Raw genomic sequence first — 21,298 nt, 5'->3', positions numbered from 1 at the left:
TTGCATATAAGTCTATGGGCACATCCTGCCAATCACCATTTTTTAAAAAAAATGGAGGAGAACGGCTCCGGCTGAGCAAGCAGCCAAGTGCCATCCCACGTGGAATCCTCGCAGAGTGGAGGTAAGTGGGGCCGATCCGCAAGGATTCCGGAGGATTCATTTGAATTTGCAGCGGATTTTTCTAACATCCCTATTCTTGCCTTTTCCTTCTGCTCTTAAGTGACCCAACAGCCAATGGCAGCCAAACTGTATGTCCTCATCAGCTGGCCAGATGGAAGTCGGGTTATCAACATTGAAAACATCAAGGAACCACGGAAGCCCTTCCACCTATATGAGGTCGGTGAGCAGGTTTTGGCCCGATGTCCTGGCTTCAGTGGTTTGTACTGGGGAATCGTGGAAGGAATCAGTGGTAAGTAGAAACTGAACCCAAACTATCTACGTAGCTACAATTACCTTATCAAAAAACACATATGTTTTTGGATGATTTCTCAAGAGTTGCCTTGAAAATCTCTGTATTTTTGGTCTGAGTCCTAAGTAATTCTTCACTTGTTCTGCTCAAACAGAAAGGAACCTCCAGATTCAACACAATTTTTTTCTACTCCCAACTCTTATCAGCTTTGCAGAGTTTGAGGTTCCCAACAGGTAGGACAGTCTCTTACACATCACCCCAAAAGTGGACACCAATTTGCATAAAATTTCCATGTGCTAATGTATATGTACAGAAGGGATAGCGGAGAATTCCGCCATGGACTCCAATGAGGCCGGATTCTTAGAATCCACCCCCCCCCCGAGTCCGTGGTGGAATGGACCACCCCACCCCGCCACCCCGCGAAGTCCAACCCAGCCGGATCCTACCTCGCAGGCTGGCACCTCTGGTTCTGGATCCGGCCGGGTCCATCCGCTGCCCCATGCAGCTGCAAAATGGCGTCAGGCATAGCGGACGCTATTTGCATCCTTCCTAAGGATGTACGAAAGTGACTTACCTGTTCGCGGATGTGATTCGCGGTGTGGGGGGAAGGTGCTCCATCCCTCCCCCTGGAATCCTTGACGAGGGGTAGGCGATCCGGTCCTCCCCCCAGGAATCCTGCCTGGCCAGCTTCGCTCAGTGGCGGTGCCATGGAGCAGCCGACCAGGGCCATCCGGAGCCGGAGTTCCAGCCAAGCTGCTGTGATAGGCTACGTAAGTATTTACGTAGCCTACCACGGCTAACCCCCCCAAAAAAAACAGTGTACACAAATGGCGGCGGCTACAGTGGCAGCCATTTGTGTTCCCTTTTTTTCGCCGTTCTAGCCTACATAAATATTTACATAGGCTATTAAGGTGAAAAAAAAAGGGGAACGCAAATAGCGTAGTGGGAACAATTTTTGTTCCCCTTTTTTTTCGCCGTAATAGCCTACGTAAATGTTTACATAGGCTAGAATGACGAAAACCAGGGAACGCAAATGGCGGCCGCTGTAGCGGCTGCCATTTGCATACACTGGGTTTTTTTGTTTTTTTGGGGGGGGGTTAGCCGTGATAGGCTACTCAAATACTTACATAGCCTATCACAGCTGCAAGGACGCCAATGGCGGCTGCAGCAGCCCGGCCGCGGCTGGCCAGGAGACCAGCCACCGGATCCGCCGCCGCCGCATCTGCTGCATTCACCCCAGGTAAGTTCCGTCCCAGGGGGATTCCGCAGGGGGGCCGGGGGGCAGGAGGCCATCACGCCACGGATTCCAGGGGGCCAGATTCTAAAGAATCCGGCCTCACTGGAATCGGTGGTGGAATTCTCTGCCAACCCTAATCCTTCCCTTTATGCCATGATAGGCTACGTAAATCTTTACATAGCCTATCACGGCCAAGGGAGGCACGCAAATGGCATCTGCTATGCCAGACACCATTTGCGTGGCAGCGGCTGGAAGACCGGGTGCGGACGGGCCCAGCCAGCGGCTCCGCAGACTCGCCATGGAGTGGAGCCAGCTGGGAAGGATTCTGGGGGGAGGGACGGATCACTTCCCCCCGCCCGGCAGATGCCCCAGACCGGACGGGTGAGCGGGGTTTGCACACCCCTAATGTATAGGTCCACATTCAGAAATGAGTGTTGTTGTTGTTGTTCAGTCGTTAAGTCGTGTCTGACTCTTCGTGACCCAATGGACCATAGCATGCCAGGCCTTCCTGTCCTGCACTCTCTCCCGGAGTATGCTCAAATTCATATTCATTGCATCGGTGATGCTATCTAGCCATCTCATCTTCCGTCATCCCCTTCTCCTTTGCCTTCAATCTTTCCCAGCATCAGGGTCTTTTCCAGAGAGTTTTCTCTTCGCATTAGGTGGCCAAAATATTTCAGCTTCAGCTTCAGTATCTGTCCTTCCAATGAGCACTTAGGGTTGATTTCCTTTAGGATGGACTGATTTGACCTCCTTGCAGTCCAGGGGACTCGTAAGAGTCTTCTCCAGCAACACAGTTCGAAAGCATCCATTCTTCGGCGCTCAGCCTTCCTTATAGTCCAGCTCTCACAGCCATACATTGCTACTGGGAAAATCATAGCTTTGATTAGAAGGACCTTTGTTGGCAAGGTGACATCTCTGCTTCTTACTATGCTGTCTAGGTTGGCCATAGCTTTCCTCCCAAGGAGCAAGCGTCTTTTAATTTCATGGCTACAGTCACCATCTGCAGTGATCTTGGAGCCCAAGAAAATAAAATCTGTCACTGCTTCCATTTCTTCCCCTTCTATTTTCCAGGAAGTGATGGGGCCAGATGCCATGATCTTCGTTTTTTTAATGTTGAGTTTCAAACCAGCTTTTGCACTCTCCACTTTCACCCTCAATAAGAGGCTCTTTAGATCCTCTTTGCTTTCTGCCATAAGGGTGGTATCGTCTGTGTATCTGAGGTTGTTGAAAATCCTCCCAGCAATCTTAATTCCGACCTGTGATTCATCCAACCCGGCATTTCTCATGCTGTACTCTGCATATAAGTTAAATAAGCAGGGCGACAATATACAGCCTTGTCGTACTCCTTTCCTAATTTTGAACCAATCAGTTGTTCCATGTCTGGTTCTTACTGTTGCTTCTTGACCCTTGTACAGGTTTCTCAGGAGACAAGTAAGGTGGTCTGGTACTCCCATCTCTTTAAGAATTTGCCAGAGTTTGTTGAGATCCACACAATCAAAGGCTTTAGCGTAGTCAATGAAGCAGAAATAGACGTTTTTCTGGAATTCTCTTGCTTTCTCTATGATCCAGTGAATGTTGGCGATTTGATCTCCAGTTCCTCTGCCTCTTCGAAACCCAGCTTGTACTTCCGGTAGTTCTCGGTTCACATACTGCTGAAGCCTAGCTTGTAGGATTTTGAGCATCACCTTGCTGGCATGTGAAATGAGCACAATTGTACGGTAGTTTGAACACTCTTTGGCATTGCCCTTCTTTGGAACTGGGATGTAAACTGACCTTTTCCAGTCTTGTGGCCACTGTTGAGTGTTCCAAATTTGTGGCGGGGGCGGCCAGGCGGTGGGGCAGCAGCAGGTGCGCAAGCGGCAGCCGGGGCGGCGGGGCAGCAGCGGTGAGTGTGGCAGCAGCGGTGGCGGGGCGGTGGCAGGGGTGGCAGCTGGTCTCCTGGCTGGGCACAGCCGGGTTCAGCGTATGCAAATGGCGGCAGCTACAGTGGTCGCCATTTGTGTTCGCTATTTTTCACCATTCTAGCCTACATAAATATTTACGTAGGCTAGAATGGCGAAAAATAGCGAATGCAAATGGCGGCCGCCGTAGCCGCCGCCATTTGCGTATGCTTTTTTTTTACTTTACTGTGATAGGCTATGTAAATATTTACGTAGACTATCACGGTTAAGTACAGGGATGCAAATGGCAGCAGCTACAGCCACCGCCATTTGCATCCCTGCTGCCCAGCGGCCAGATGTTCAGCTGGTGGTGGAGCCAGTCGGCGGCTCCGCGAAATCCCCGTGGAGAGGAGCTGACCAGGCAGGACTCCAGGGCGAGGGATGGAGCACCTCCCCCCCCGTAGAGGATTCCAGGGGGAGGGACGGAGTGCCTCCCCCCCACCACGAAGCAGATCCACAAAAAGGCAAGTGACTTTTGTACACTTTCCTAAGTCTTACCAGAATGTTTTATGTTGTCCTCCGTATCTGAGATAGAACTTCCTAAGTTAACCCTGAAGATAGCTAGTGAGGCACAATAACTAAAGCTGCAGTGGCGTCATGGAGCCAGGGCTCATAGGATGCATTGCTGACAGTTTTTATTAGCAAGGATGCTGATGTCATAGTTCTGGCCCAGCCTATCTCAAGGAGCTCCTCCAGCAACACCAGACAGGCCACTTAAGAAGATCAGCCTTGAATCACCTTCTCTCTGTCCCATCAGCAAAGACAGCTAGACTGGTGATGACAAGGGAGAGGGCCTTGTCTGTGGTGGCCCCCGCTCTGTGGAACTCCCTCCCTAGGGAACTCCGCCATGCCCCCTCTTTAATGAACTTCTGCCGCTCATCAAAAACGTGGTTGTTCAGGCAGGCATTTGGGGTGGGTTAGGATATTTTTAGAAATATGAAGTTTTTAATGTAGAATGTTATTGTTTTAAACTCTTTCTAGTATTGTACTTCGCCCAGAGTGGCTGGGTGGCCAGCCAGATGGGTGATTGATACATTTAATAAATAAATAATAATAAATAAATAAATTCTCTGTTCCCTCTGAGCTTAGCTGCAATCCTACCAAAGCAGGGGAAAATGTTTCCCAGGAACAACCTATTGTTCCCTGTTGTAATGCAAAGTATTATAGGGTGGCTTGGACTTGAATGGGCAATTAGCTTTACTAAAAAAAACTGCTTCCAGTTCAATGGAGATAAAACTGCTAGTACTGGTTTGTTGTCATGATGACTTCAAAATTTACCACTGCATCACTGTAAAGCTGCAGTCATATAATCATTTACTTGGAGTAGAACATTAATAGAGCCCTGCTGGATCAGACCAAGATCCATCTAATCCAGCATTCTGCTCACACAGTGACCAACCAGCTGCCCACAGGAAATCCACAAGCAGGACATGAGGGCAACAGCACCTTCCCACCCATGTTCCCCAGCAACTAGTGTACATAGGCCTACTGACCTGGATACTGGAGACAGCATAGAGCTATCACCACTGGCAGCCATTGATAGCCTTCTCCTCCAGGAATTTGTCCCATCTCCATTTAAATCCATCCAAATTGGTGGTCATCACTACATCTTGTGAACGTGTATTAGAATTGGACTGCGCAAGACTAAGCTGCAAACCAAAAACTCCCTAATTCAAATCTTGCTGTCACATAAATTCACAAGATGGCCTTAGGCTCCCCCACCTCGCTCTCTCTCCCTCTCTCCCTCCCCCCCCCGCCCCCACAGAGTTTGGTTTGGTTAGAGCTCTACTCTGCAGTACTATGGCTTTGCATGCACCCTTCCCACAAAAATGAACACTGAAAATGCTTTTCTTCCAACAGAGCATAAATGTATACTGGAGAAAAAGCTACAAGAAGATAAAGAACTCCTAGAGATGTTGGGTAAGCAGGGACCTTGGGAATGTTTTTACGGAGGTGAGCCTCAAGGCACTCCAATATTAAATTAAATACAAAAAAGATCCCAGCTGGAGTGTACAGAAACAGTTTGTGTCTAGTACAGAATAGCAGAAAAAACTAGAATAGGGATGGGCAGAAGGTAGATCTCCAGATATGTTGGATTTCAACTCCAAGAAGCCCTTGCCAGCATGGCCAATGGCCAGGAATGCTGGGAGTTGAAGTCCAGAACATCTGGAGATCTACTTCCTGCCCACCCTGAACTAGGAGGTCACAGTTCAGGGTTCAACCTTTTTTATTCTCAGTCTCAGCTCTGCCCCTTCTCTCTCTTCACACACTCAGTTCTACCTAAGCAGCTAAGCTCTGCTCCCAAGGCACAGCAAGTAAAACACTGCAGTCCATTGGTGGACTCTGTTGCTCCTCTCCTTTATCACCTAGGCTTGACTACAACAGCATTGTTATTTCACCATCACACATAACATCTTGTTGACTTCCTCTGTAAGCCTGGGAGATGGCTTTATGCGGAGAGGCTGTAGCTCAGTGGTAGAGCACGTCCTCTGCAGCGAGAAGGTCCCTGGCTCAGTCCTGGGCAACTTCTACAAAGAATCTTCTCCAGAGATTCTCCAAAGAATCAGCTAGCAAGTGAACGGGATGTGCCTCCCTTCTCTGGCTGAGACCCTGGAGAATTGCTGCCAGTCAAAGGAGACAATACTGGGCAAGTTGGACAAATAGTCTGACCTGGTTTAAGGCAACTGAACTTCCTATCTTCCTAGAATGTCATTTAAATGATTATTCAAAGCTAGGCTTGTGAATTTTAGGCTGCAGTCTGAAACACACTGATCGGGTAAGCCCCATTGAACACAGTGGGATTTACTTCCAAATAAGCATCCATCAGACTGTGTTGTTCATCAGTTTACTCAGTAGATCAATTGTTTAAGGTGCAATCCTATGCATGTTTAGCAGAAAAAAGCATGGCTGGCTGGGGAATGCTGGGAGTTGTAAATCTATTGGTAGGGGGCAGGTTGAACAAGCAATGTTCAAGATCACCAGGATGTTCCAAACATCATCTTGCCGCTCATCTCATGCCCGACTTGTGCAAATTTGGGGAAACTTTTGCAAACTGAGCAGCGATCAAACAGGAGATTTGTGCCACTTTCCCCAAATTTGTGCTAATCCCCTCCATAGACTAAAACAGGTTGATCCTGTCCATGGAGGGAATTTGTGCAAATTAGGGAATTCGCACAAATCAGATTGGGAATCAGGAATGAGACAAACGCGAGCACGTGGTCAACAATTTATGAATATTTTCAGCAGACATGTGATCGTCCTTGGAGGTTTGAACAGGGCATGCTCATCATTTTGCAAGCAAAAATAAAATTCTCATGCATCCCTATATATTGGTGACACAATTACATGTACCATGTTAAAACAATAAAGACCATGACCCAGTCACCATTGCTGTGCTTTCCAGACCCTCTCACTCACGATTCTTGGTGCAGGGAAATTTTCTTCCACCAACCCCCTTCCCTCCATCAGCAGCCCTCCCAAGAATGGAAAGTTTGCAGAACATCTGGCCCTGTGATTACATGATTCAAAGCAAGGTTTGCATTTCATCTCTGTGACACACCCACTAGGTGGCCTTAGACAAGGTATTCCTTATGATCCTTACGAATGTCGGAGAAATCCACAACGGGATAAAATGAGTTTGGATTTCTATGAATCTGACCCCCAGATTCAACAGCAGCTTTTCCCTAGTCACATGGATTCCGTAGACTTCCTTATCCATTGTTTGTTTGTTTTTACTTTCCAGAATTTTATGCAAATTTAAAATTTAATCATAGAAAAATACATGAAATAAAAAAACACCAGCCGAAAATGTGAATGTCCCCCATAGGATAAAGCATGAAAATGTGCATTTGGGGGGAATTTGCTCATTTGGTGGGGATTTGCACATTTTTTGCAAGTGCAAATATGTGCAAACATGAATTTGCACAATTGTGAATTTGCAAAAAAAAAAGGGAAATGGTAAAAAAAAACCAATTCTGCCAATGAGCAGACTATTGTTGTTGTTGTTATTATAATTATAATTATAATTATAATTATAATTATAATTATTATTAACATTTCTGTACCATCCCATAGCCAAAGCGTTATCTGCTGTCACACATCTTCATGGACTTTTCCTGATTTCAGAAGAGCAGCCGGCAGTGCAGAATTTGAGGCCGCCACAGCCGAAGAGGTCAAGGAAGTCCTTTCCCAAATGGAACCCTGGGAATAGTGTGAAGAGAGACCAGGACAACACAACCTTCAAGACCAATGTGGAGCATGCAGAGGCGAGTCTCCAGCAAGATCCTGCAACATCTTCTGGCCTAAGAGAGGGATGCACCCTTGGCGCCATGATGATGGAGTCCCATTCCTCTGACCCTGTGGCACCTCATGCTTCTAGTCCCTTTCATCCATCCCCTCCATTGTTCACACTATCTGCAACTGGAAAATCCCACAGTGGTGCAACAAGGCTAATCCCAGCAAGCAGAGGTAAAATATCAGGAACGATTGAACCAAGGTGCACATGTTGTTTACCAGACAGGAGATGGTTTCTGCGTTGGCATTCAGAATATCTGTGCTTGCTAATTCAGATATTCTGATCCAGAAAATTATTGTGTGCTCTGATTCACATATGGAGCTCCCTCAGTCACAAAGCCTTCCTCCTTCACTTCAGAGGTGGGGAGCAACTGGCCCTGTGCAAAAGAATGCACCCATGGCTCTTCTCCTTCCATTGACATGATGGAGAAAGTGTGCATTCACTGTGAGCACCATAGTAAATGTGGGCCTCTAGAGAAGGAAGATATTATGATGACGATGATTTTGAACTCCAATGCCTAGTTTGGGGCTGAACCTACAGCAGTGGCAAGGGACCTGTGTGCCCTCCAGATGTTAGACCAACTCCAGCCAGTACATCAGCCCCAGTCAGCATGGCAATGGTTAGGGATGATAGGAGTTGTAGACCACAAGCTGAATATGAGCCAACAATGTGATGTGGCTGCAAAAAAGGCAAATGCTATTTTGAGCTGCATTAATAGAAGTATAGTTTCCAAATCACGTGAAGTACTAGTTCCCCTCTACTCAACACTGGTTAGGCCTCATCTGGAGTATGTTGTGCAGTTCTGGGCACCACACTTTAAGAAGGATGCAGACAAACCAGAGAGGGTTCAGAGGAGGGCAACAAAGATGATCAGGGGACTGGAAGCAAAGCCCTATGAAAGAACTGGGCATGTTTAGCTTTGAGAAGGGAAGAATGAGGGGAGATATGATAGCACTCTTCAAGTACTTGAAAGATTGTCACAGAGAGGAAGGCCAGGATCTCTTCTTGATCATCCCAGAGTGCAGGACACGGAATCATGGGCTCAAGTGACAGGAAGCCAGATTCCAGCTGAACATCAGGAAAAAACTCCTGACCATTAGAGCAATATGACAATGGAAATGATTCCCTAGAGAGGTGGTGGGCTCTTCCACACTGGAGGCATTCAAGATGAAGCTGGACAGACATCTGTCAGAGATGCTTTGACTTGGATTCCTGCACTGAGCAGGGGGTTGGACTTAATGGTCTTATAGGCCCCTTCCAACCCTACTATTCTATGATTCTATAAGTTAGAGTACAATATCTGCAGGAGCCCAACTTCCCTAACTTTGACCTACAGCAACATTAGGTTTTCTCTCCAGTTTTTCTTCTGACAAATCAGAAAGGCACACATCAAATGTCATACCTAAGTATTGTCGAATGCTTAGGAGATGGTCGTTCTATGGTTGACCACTCTAGGGAAAAAGGATACTGGACTAGACAGGTCTTTGGTGTGATCCAGCAAGGCCCTCCTGAGGTTCTTCATGTGATAAAACCAAGAAAGTACTGTCACGAAATGCGTGATCCAATGGAGACAATGAAGAGATGTGATGGCCATGGTTAATGTTTGTTATATAATGTTACCCAATGCTGTTTTGCTTGTGTGTTTAAGATTACACTACCATAGCAACAAGGAGGAAATCAGATCTTCTAACGCACGGTCAGAAACGCGTCTTTATAAACAGGTAACATATCCACAAAGATAAAAATTTTTACACATGCAACATGTACATTCTAGTGTTAGGATCAAGTATTTATATTTTGATTTGCATGTATGTACTGCATGTGTGTGTGTGTGTGTGTATTTCATTGCTGAAATGGGGTAGATTTGCTGGGTGTGGGTTGCCTATTCTGTACTGAATCAACAGAGACAATTGGCTTGTACTGTGTGTGTGTTGGGGGGGGGAATGCTGTTACTTAGGCTAGCTTGGTCACAGTATGGGCGGGGGCAGTGCAGGTAGGGCATATAGGCGTAACTTATTGGTGAGCAGCCCCAGGCACTAAGATAATACTAGAACCCGGGTCATCCCATGAAGCTGACCGGTGAGAGATTCAGGAGAAATAAAAGGAAGTCCTTCTTCACCCAGCGCAGAGTTAAACTATGGAATTCACATCCACAAGATGTAGTGATGGCCACCAATTTGGATGGCTTTAAAAGGGGGTTAGACAAATTCCTGGAGGAGAAGGCTATCAGTAGCTACTAGTCCTGACAGTCTAAATGTAGGGATGTCCGAGAAATCTGCAATGGAATGAGTTTGAATTTTTATCAATTTCACCTGTGGATTCTGCAGTGGACCAGCTTTTCCCCTGTCAGGCGGAATTTCATGCACATTTAGTAATCGAAAAATACTAAAAATTAACAAAAAACCAGCCACAATGTGCATTGCCCCATGGGGTAAAGCATGAAAATGTGTGCAAAAAAATCCAAATCCATCAATTGGTGAATGAAGGAATGAAAGCCACCTGACAATCCACAAAACACAGATGGATTTACACTATCCGTACATCCCTAGATGCATGCTACCTCCAGTACCAGAGGCAGGATGCCTGGGCCAGAGGGTGCTGTTGCGATTGTGTTTGGCTTGTGGGCTTCCCGTTGGCAGCCAGGTAGCCACTGTGCATACAGAATGCTGGACTAGATGGACCCTTGGTCTGATCCAGCAGGGCTCTTCTTATGTTCTTAAGGTTAAAGGGGATTCCCATGACTTGCCAGCCAGGGCTCTGGGATCTGGGACAGGGAAAGGAACTTCTTTGGGGTGAGAATGGGTGACACACTTAGAGTCATGAAATCTGAAGAGGTTGTGGCTAGGGATGTACGAAAGTCACTTACATGGTCTCGCAGCTTTTTTCGCGGTGGGGGGGAGGCGCTTCGCTTCTCCCCCCGAAGTTCAGGCCGGGGGGGAGGGTTCCCGCCTCGCCCGGCTGAAATTCAGGCCGGGGGGGAGGGTTCCCGCCTCGCCCGGCCGAAATTCAGGCCGGGGAGAAGCGCCCCGTCTCCCCGGCCGCGAACTTCAAAAGAAAAGTAAAAAAAAAAGCCCCGTGATAGGCTACGTAACGATTTACGTAACCTATCACGGCTAGATCTGCAAAGTCAGTTGTGATAGGCTACGTTAATTGTCATGTAGCTTATCACGGGTGACTTTGAAAAAAAAAAAGTGCGTACGCAAATGGCGGCCCCCATAGGGAGCCGCCATTCGCGTTCCATATTTGGTCCCTGTAGTCTACGTAAAGATTTATGTAGACTACGGCGAAAATAAGGGCAACGCTATTTGCTATTTGCGTTGCCCTTATTTTCGCCGTTGTCTACGTAAATCTTTACGTAGACTACAGGGACCAAATAAGGAACGCGAATGGCGGCTCCCTATGGGGGCCGCCATTATCCGTACGTGCTTTTTCTTTTTTTTTTAAGTCACCCGTGATAGGCTATGTGACAATTTACGTAGCCTATCACGGCTGACTTTGCAAATCTAGCCGTGATAGGCTACGTTAATCGTTACGTAGCCTATCACAGGGTAGGGGTGCACGAAAGTCACTTACCTGGTCTCGCAGCTTTTCGCGGTGGGGGGAGGCACTTTACTGCTCCCCCTGCGAAGTTCAGGCCGGGGGGGAGGCTTCCCACCTCGCCCGGCTGAAATTCTGGCCAGGAGGGAGGCTTCCCGCCTCGCCCGGCCGAAATTCAGGCCGGGGAGGAGGCGACTCGCCTCGCCCGGCCGCGAAATTAAAAGTTAAAAAAAAAAATGCCCCCGTGATAGGCTACGTGACAATTAACATAGCCTATCATAGCTAGATCTGCAAAGTCAGCCATGATAGGCTACGTAAATCGTCACGTAGCCTATCACGGGTGACTTTAAAAAAAAAAAAAGCGCATACGCAAATGGCGGCCCCCATAGGGAGCCGCCATTTGCGTTCCTTATTTGGTCCCCGTAGTCTACGTAAATCTTTACGTAGACTACGGCGAAAATAAGGGCAACGCAAATAGCGTTGCCCTTATCTTTGCCGTAGTCTACGTAAACTTTACGTAGACTACAGCGACCAAATAAGGAACGGGAATGGCGGCTCCCTATGGGGGCCGCCATTATCCGTACGCGCTTTTTTTTTTTTTTAAGTCACCCGTGATAGGCTACGTGACGATTAATGTAGCCTATCACGGCTGACTTTGGAAATCTAGCCGTGATAGGCTACGTTAATCGTCACGTAGCCTATCACGGGGGCGCTTTTTTTTTTTTTCTTTTATTGGAATGGCGGCGGCGGCAGCCGGTCGAAAGACTGGCTGCCGCTCCCACCCCCGGATGAAGACCCGACGAACCGCCGGCCGGACCCGCCGCCGGGAGGGACATTCGCCAAAGGTAAGCCCCGTCCCGGGGGGGGTGCGGGGTGTGTGTGGAGAATTTCTCCCCAAAACTTGTTCGGGGGGCCAAACACGTTGGCCCTCGGCCCCCCAAAGTTTCGGGGAGAAATTCTCCGCCATCCCTAGTTGTGGCACAGGAGGGGGTATCCCTCCACATTGGAAAATGTGGCTGGAGGACAGGGACAGCCACTGTATTGTCTCCACACTCAGGGCGAGCCTAGGCTCACCCTTACTAGCTAGCACTAAGTAGACCTGCACAGCTGGTTCTGTTCCAAATCTCCTTAGATTGTAACCTAAGAAAGACGTGGCTCTAATAGGTCTAACAACACCTGTTGTCCAACCCTTTATTTCTGGGTGTGGTCCATGCAGGCAAGGTCTGAGAAATTGGCAAATGGCTGGCCTCCTCAGCTGCTTACTCTGAAGCCTGAGCCAAGAGAAAGGCGAAAGGGAGTGTGTAGCTAGGGTGGCCAGAACTTATGCATTGCCCAAAGGGAGGAAATGCTTCCCGTCTCCCCCAACTGAATATGCAGCTGCAAATTTAGAAATTATTACTATTTAAATAAAAATGCAGTACACCTCACCCCAGTGGAGCAAACTAGGGTAGCGGCCAGGTGACCTGTGTGCCAGCCTGTTCTCCAGGTACTAAATGCTGATGGGCAACTTCAAGGCCCTTTTGCTCTTCCTTCTGGAGGTTTTTTATCTTTATACAGGCCTTGGTCTGGACAGCCCTTCAAACAGAGGATGCCTTCAAAACAGAGAGCAGTCCTCTGCAACCCTTCAAATAGGGGACTGTCCTCTGTAAAAGAGGGTACATAGCCACCCTAGTAAGGAGTGCATTCGTGACTGCTGATCACAATGTGGGAAGGAGGAGTATGGCTTTGGATTGGTTTGAGATGAAAGCAGGTGAGGTGCATAATGGGGGAGAAGGTCACTGGGACCAGGGGTTATGCTTGGGGCCAGCTACTTATCCCCAGCACAGGTGGCACCTTCCACTTCATTTGACTATAAAATGAGAGCTGAATTTTTTGATCTGTTATTTCCCTCCTCCACTTTGAAAATATTTCAAATTCCAACCTGTATTTTTCTAACTGAAAAATGTGAAGCTATTTGTCACAACGCTGGCAATCAGGGTAGATTAGACTTGCTCACCACTGAGAGAATGCACTGGCAGGACAGTTGGTCACCCTACCCCTGATAATTGGGAGGGGGGTCTCTGTGCCTAATAGAATTGGGCAGGATTTCACACAGACACAAATGTACAATCTTTGTTTAGACTAAAGAATATATTTTAAAAAATGAAATACAGAGTGTCTTGCTTCATAGTTGGTTGGTTTGTTTCTCTAGTTGTGACGAGTCAAAGGGTACCAATTCCCTGGAAATGGATGGTTTTGAAGTTGTTCGGAAAGCCTTTGAAATGGAAAGGTAATTTGGCAGAGAAGAGGCCATCTGCGTCTGCCCCAACTGTATTTCCAGCGCATTGCAGGAATATAATGGGATTTAGATTAGACATGCCCAAAAACCTAACAGCAATTTTCAGGCCCATGAGCTCAGCAGCTTTTCTGTTGGATGGATTCTAGCCTAGAATTTCTTTTGGTTTTTGGTCATGCCTTGGTGGTGGTGGCTGAACTTTGAAATATTTCAGAATTGCATGCCAGGCATTCCCCATGCATGTTTCTATGCCAAACACCATCGTTTGGCTTCCAATTAGCGTGAAACCACACAGGATTGACTTGACACGGGACTACCACCAAAAATGGTATCCCTGTGTTGTGTTCTCCCCATCTCCATAATGCATGCCTACCCATGCCATGACATTCTTTATTGGTTTGGCTGGTTGCTTTATTTAAAATTATTGATATACTGCTGTCCATAAAATATGTTGCAGCAGTTCAAACATTTGAAACGTGCATAACATGTATCACAGCAGTTTAAACATTTCAAATTTCAGGGGTGGGCAGGAGATGTCCAGATGCTTGGGACTTCAACTCCCAGCATTCCTGACCACTTTTCATGAAGGAAGGGGCTGCTAGAAGTTGAAATCCAAAACAACTGGATATCTACTGTCTGGGCACCACATTTTAAGAAGGATGCAAACAAACTGGAGAGGGTTCAGAGGAGGGCAACAAAGATGATCAGGGGACTGGAAACAAAGCCCTGTGAAGTAGGGATGTCAGAGAATTTCTCCATGAATCTCAGGGAGGCCAAATGCCAGCGCATTCGGCCCCCCGAAATTGGTGGAGAAACGGTCTGCCCCCCCTGCCCCCCCCGGGACGGGACTTACCTTGTTCGAATGTCCCTGGCAGCGGCGGCTCTGGCGGTGGTTTGGTGGCAGTTCGGCGGCAGCTGCAGTGGCCAGTCTTCCGACCGGCTGCCACCACCGCCATTTCCAAGTAAAAAAACAAACAAAAAAAAAGTGATAGGCTACGTAAAGATTTACGTAGCCTATCACGGCTAGATTAAAAAAAAAACACTGTGATAGACTACGTAAATGTTTACATAGCCTATTATGGCTGAGTGAAAAAAAAAACCCACGCGTATGCAAATGGCGGCGCCCATGGGCGCCGCCATTTGCGTTCCTTATTTTGGCACGTGTAGTCTACGTAAACATTTACATAGACTATGGCGACAATACGGGGAACGCTATTTGCGTTTTTTTGGTTTTGTTTTTTCACTCAGCCGTGATAGGCTATGTAAACATTTACGTAGCCTATCATGGCTGACTGCAGGGACACAAACGGCGGCGGCTACGGCCGCCACCATTTGCGTCCCGGCAGCACAGGATTTGCAGCCGGAGGGACGGGGCGCCTCCCCTCCACCGTGAATCAACTTCCAGGATCAGGTAAGTGACTTTCATACATCCCTAGTGAAGAGAGACTGAAGGAGCTGGGCATGTTTAGCCTTCAGAAGAGAAGACTGAGGGGAGATAGGATAGCGCTCTACAAGTACTTGAAAGGTTGTCCCAGAGAGGAAGGCCAGGATCTCTTCTCGATCATCCCAGAGTGCAGGACATGGAATAATGGGCTCAAGTTACAGGAAGCCAGATTCCGGCTGAACATCAGGAAAAACTTCCTGACTGTTAGAGCAATACGACAATGGAACCAATGACCTAGGGAGGTGGTGGGCTCTCCCACACTGGAGGCCTTCAAGACGAGGCTGGACAGCCATCTGCCAGGGATGCTCTGACTTGGATTCCTGCACTGAGCAGGGGGTTGGACTCGATGGTCTTGTAGGCCCCCTCCAACCCTACTATTCTATGATTCTGTGATTCTATGCCAACCCCTGAAATACAACAATACAAACAAGAAGTGATTAAACCTAGAGAGAACTGCCACAGCAAAATAGCAATAAACCATGAGCAGAAATTCCGGTTTCAAAGTCCATTTGAAATATACAGGTGTTTTACAGGTCTGTCAGAAGCCAGCAGGAAGGTGTTATGCCCTCCCTTGAACTTCCATAACTTCAGGGCTGCAGGGGGAAAAGGCTCTTCTCGTGGAAAAGACCAATGTTTTGGAAAGCAGAGTACTATTCTCTTGAGGAAGATAGATCTACATTTATTCCATCCGTGAATGTTCTGCACCACTGCAGGCTGAAATTGAGAATCCAACTTAAGAATTATTGTTATTGTTATTGTTATTGTTATTGTTATTGTTATCATTTATGCCCTGCCTTTTATCCAGTAATGGGACACAAGTTAGCTTACAAAAATTAAAACATATACAATTAAAACATATGAAAATATACAAAAGTTAAAATGTAAATTAAACAACAATACAATTAAAATTATATTAAAACAGCATTTTAAAACAGCATTTTAGCAGCTTACCCCCAGGTACGGGTGGGCGGATGCGGATCACTTACCTGGCTCCGTTCCAGGGATCCATGGTCGGGGGGGAGGTGATCCGTCCCTCCCCTCAGAATCCTGCCCGGCTAGCTCTGCTCCGCTGCAAGTCCGTGGAGCCGCCAGCCAGGGCCTCCCGCAGCTGGACCTCCATCGGCTGCTGGGCCACAGCCGCAAATTGCAGCTGCCGTAGCGGCCGCCATTTGTGTCCCTGTGTTGCTGTGATAGGTTATGTATATATTTATGTAGCCTATCATGGCAAAGAGCAGGGACACAAATGGCGTAGCGGACGCTATTTGCGTCCCTGCTCTTTGCTGTGATAGGCAACGTAAATACTTACGTAGCCTATCACGGCTAATGAAGCAAGGGAAATGGCGGCCGCAGCCTGAGGCCACCATTCGCACCCGTGGATGGCCAACAAAAGGTAGGTTCTGTCCCGGGGAGGTTTCATGGGGTGGCAGGGGGGCACGGGGTCCATTCTGCCACAGACTCCGGGGGGGGATTCTAAAGAATCTGGCCTCACTGGTGTCCGTGGTGGAATTCTCCGCCATCCCTACCCCTAGGTTCCAACTTCCAAAGGCCTGCTGGAACAAGAATGTTTTAGCCTGCCTCTGGAAACACATCCTAGCCTCCCTGAGAAGGGTGTTCCACAGCTGTGGGGCAGCCACTGAGAAGGCCCTCTCCTGGGTTCCCACCAAATATGCCAGTGACAGTGGTGAGACTGAGAGAAGGGCCTCCCCAGAAGATCTCAGAACATGGGCAGGTTCATAGGGGAGGATACGGTCTTTCAGATAACCTTTACCGGAGCCGTATAGGGCTTTATAGGTCATCGCCAGCACTTTGAATTGTGCCCAGAAACAGACTGGAAGCCAGTGAAGCTATTTTAACAAGGGAGTTGTATGCTCCCTATAACTGACATGGGCTTGTACTTGAGGCTTAAAGTAATGAAAGGCAGCAGCTCCAGCCCCAAAACTCTGGATGACCAATTTCTCAAAGCAGTGGTGGAGAGCACATGATAATGCTCTTCATAGCAGAGAAAACCCCACTTATTGTGCTTATTGAGAGAAGTGCAAGTTTCTCTGACTTGAATAATATCAGAGTTTGGAGTCTCCTGGTAAAGCTGTTTAGTGGGAGGTTCAGGACAGACAAAAGGAAGCATTTCTTTCCTCAGGACAGAATCAACAGCCAAAGTTTCACATCTTTTAAATGCAATTATGTCTTTTTTGTATTTAACAGCAGGCATCCTCCCCCTGATTTTCATCTGGATTCCAGAATGCTGGCAGGGGAGGTTTAACCCTTCACTCACTGTGATCCCAAAGAAAATTCCCCTCCCTGTGCTGCTATAACTTAAAAAAATAACACAGCTCCCATTGGCTACGGCTAATAGCAGCAGCGGGGGCAGCGGGGAAATATTTTCATCAGGATCACAGCTGGGGAAGGAAGGGTTAAACCTCCCCTCCCAGCATGCTGTGGTCCCAATGAAATTCTCTCTCTCTCTCTCTCTAACACACACACACACACACACCTGTAATTATTTATAAAAAACCTGAATAGTACAGTTGTTGTTGTTCTGTCGTTCAGTCGTGTCCGACTCTTTGTGACCCCATGTACCATAGCACGTCAGGCCTTCCTGTCCTGCGTTCTCTCCCGGAGTGTGCTCAAGTCCATATTCATTGCATCGGTGATGCTATCTAGCCATCTCATCCTCTGCCGTCCCCTTCTCCTTTTGCCTTCAGTCTTTCCCAGCATCAGGGTCTTTTCCAGAGAGTTTTCTCTTCGCATTAGGTGGCCAAAATATTTGAGCTTCAGCTTCAGTATCTGTCCTTCCAGTGAGCAGTCAGGGTTGATTTCCTTTAGGATTGACTGATTTGACCTCCTTGCAGTCCAGGGGACTTGTAAGAGTCTTCTCCAGCACCACAGTTCAAAAGCATCCATTCTTCGGCGCTCAGCCTTCCTTATAGTCCAGCTCTCACAGCCATACGTTACTACTGGGAAAACCATAGCTTTGATTAGACAGACCTTTGTCGGCAAGGTGATGTCTCTGCTTCTTACTATGCTGTCTAGGTTTGCCACAGCTTTCCTCCCAAGGAGCAAGCGTCTTTAAATTTCATGGCTACAGTCACTGTCTGTGGTGATCTTGGAGCCCAAGAAAATAAAATCTGTCACTGCTTCCATTTCTTCCCCTTCCATATGCCAAGAAGTGATGGGGCCAGATGCCATGATCTTCGTTTTTTTAATGTTGAGTTTCAAACCAGCTTTTGCACTCTCCTCTTTCACCCTCAACAAGAGGCTCTTGAGATCCTCTTCGCTTTCTGCCATTAGGGTGGTATCATCTGCATATCGGAGGTTGTTGATAATTCTCCCGGCAATCTTAATTCCAACCTGTGATTCATCCAACCCGGCGTTTCTCATGATGTACTCTGCATATAAGTTAAATAAGCAGGGTGACAATATACAGCCTTGTCATACTCCTTTCCCAATTTGGAACCACTCGGTTGTTCCATGTCTTGTTCTTACTGTTGCTTCTTGACCCTTGTACAGGTTTCTCAGGAGACAGGTAAGGTGGTCTGGTACCCCCATCTCTTTCAGAATTCGCCACAGTTTGTTGTGATCCACACTATCAAAGGCTTTAGCATAGTCAATGAATAGTACAGTAGTTGCTACTGAAACATTTTGCAGTTTGACCCATCTTGTGGCATTCACTACCATAAAATATATTGATGGCCATTCACCTAGAGGGGTTTACAAAAGAATAGAGATGTTTGTGCAAATAAGTCTATCCACAGGTATTCATGATGAGAGTTAAATGGAACCTCCATTTTCAGAAGGAGTATACCACTGAGCACCAGACACTTAGGACTGAAGACAAACAGCAAAGAAAGGTGATCCTGTGAGTTCCTTATTGTGAGTGCCCCAGGCCCCTGGCTAGTTGGCGCAGTCAGCAGAATGCTAAACTAGAAGTCCTTGATCTGATTTGGCAAGGCAATTCTTCTGTCCTTAAGTGCTAAAATAAATGGGTTGCTAGACAGGTGCTGAGATATTGGATGGTTGTCAAGGTACTAGCCACAGACAATTTAATCCATAAACCCACAGTCTGATGGACACATTTCAATGAAAAGAAAAAATTTAAGTAACAGGTGCAGAAATCATGATGGTTATGTATTTTTAAAATCAAACTTTTTTTTTAAAGGGGGGGCAACGTTAGTGCTGAGGAGGTGAGGAGAGGGGGTTTAACTCTTCCCCTGCCATGGTCCCATTGAAAACTGCCCCACTGAATCTCCTATTGGCATAGGGAGGGAATAGAGATGTATGAGAAAATAATTTCCATTAGCTTATGACCAGAATTTATCGTGTTTGCACCTCCCAAACCTGAACACAAGTGCCATTTGTGGTCAAAGCTCATACATTCCCAAACCTGTGATGCTGTTCATGGGGTAGGGGATGGGGAGGATGTGTTCAAAAGCATGGATGCATTAGAAAAACCCAAATTAAAAATGCATTCTTAAAAAAAAACTGCATCCAAATATACTTCTTCAGTGGAAGAAGCATGCATACTTTTAAATGCATACCCAAGTTCATACCCAAGTACACACCCAAGGACTTTACAATTTTCACAGAAGGCGGGGGGAGGGAAGTATACAATCTGATGCAGATACAAGTTGAGCTGAGCTTCAAGGTGGATTTCAGAGAACTGCAATGATTTCAAGTTTTGCTGATTTCCATATCCCTAGGAGGGGATCCTCCATTAGCAAGAGAAGCCTACCACCAGTTAGATTTCCTAATGCCATGTTGTTGGTTGACTCCTCTAGGGAAGAAAAGATTGAAAAACTGGAACGAATGGTCTTTGACCTCCAGCGAGAAGTCCTTTCCTTGAAACAGAAAGTGCAGCACCTGGAAGCCACCTCCTTTAGGGAACAAGAATCTGTTTGCCAACAACTCTGTGAGGTGTCCGACCTGTTCAACGGGTACACGAGGGATCAACTCAAAGAGGCCATTCGGTTTGACCAGAAAATCAGCACAGCTTGCAAAACACTACTCTACAAGCTCTTCACATCTGACTACATACAAAACCACTCCATCACTGGGAGGAGAGGAAACACATTCCGGGAGGCTAAACCCATGATGGATGAGAGGTGCATCAAAATCATCAGGGTTTTGCTAAAGCAGAAGTTTGGCGACCATCTGAGTGACACAGTAATCACAGAGAAGATCCAAAATGTTCAGAAAGCTCTGAGGCAGAAGTTTAAGACTGAATGTCTCTGATTAGCCTGATACCTGACATATCCCATCTGTGGGTAAGGATGAGGCTTTGAATACAACGTACTACATTATTGTCACAATTGATTGGGGTCTTGAAATTCCTGATGTTGACACACGTCCAATATTTGCTGTCCTCCAATCTTGAAAGTCTTTCTGAATTCAAAGCTCCCTTTAAGGTATGGTTTGTGCACTGTCAGTGGAAATATAAATCTATCCCTACCCTATTCAGTTCTAGAATCTGATTCTTCACCCAGTGTAGTGGGTGGTATGTAAAGTGTTGTGAGAAGCCAAACAAGATTGGGAACCTTTTGCTAATTAGAAGAATACCTTTAGAGACAGTATAGCCAGTGTGGTAGTGGCAAGAGTGTTGGTCTGGGAGCTGGGAGATCCGGGTTCTAGTCCCCACTTGGCCATGGAAGCTCACTGGGTGACTTTGGGCCAGTCACAGACTCTCAGCCCAACCCACCTCACAGGGTTGTTGTTGTGAGGATAAAATGGAGAGGAGGAGGATAATGTAAGCTGCCTTGGGCTCCTTGCAAGAGGAAAAAAGGTGGGATATAAATGCAATAAATAAATAAATAATATAGCCTCAAAATAGCTGATACATTGTATTAGTTGCTATCGCCAATTAGTACCCACCCTACCCTTCTCATTTTCTTAATTTGGTATCCCTTTTTGCTTTCTCTCTTACTCTTGGTCTGCTAAATGGTCCAGAAATGCTATATGTTATGAAGAGATCATTGTGTTCATATGGAACAAGGGTCTGTTTATTACAGAGGCCTCAAAGAGGGGGAGCACATTTTGTCCCAACTGAAACATTGTCCTTACATACCTGATTTCAAATATATATTTTTAATTTATTATTTTGTACATAGGAACAAATGGCAGCCATTCATTTCTATGGCAGAAATTAAATGGATGTCCAATGTCTCC

At 46.8% G+C, this 21,298-nt stretch overlaps 1 protein-coding gene across 1 annotated transcript; it reads left to right on the top strand.

Annotated features, from left to right (window-relative positions):
- The first annotated feature begins 234 nt into the window (after positions 1-234).
- LOC146348974 (uncharacterized) lies at positions 235-20,956 on the top strand. Its single transcript, XM_084848423.1, has 5 exons — positions 235-409; positions 5,450-5,509; positions 7,715-8,056; positions 9,532-9,604; positions 19,915-20,956. The coding sequence occupies exons 1-5, from the start codon at positions 235-237 to the stop codon at positions 20,366-20,368; spliced, it is 1,104 nt and encodes a 367-aa protein (XP_084704549.1). The 3' UTR covers positions 20,369-20,956.
- Positions 20,957-21,298: the final 342 nt, after the last annotated feature.

Source organism: Heloderma suspectum, chromosome 4, assembly GCF_057233095.1.
Source record: "Heloderma suspectum isolate Gila_16-S chromosome 4, 16-S_ref, whole genome shotgun sequence".
Taxonomy (NCBI): Eukaryota; Metazoa; Chordata; class Lepidosauria; order Squamata; family Helodermatidae; genus Heloderma; species Heloderma suspectum.
Note: the sequence above shows the minus strand (reverse complement) of the source record. Positions and strands in the feature narration are given on the sequence as shown.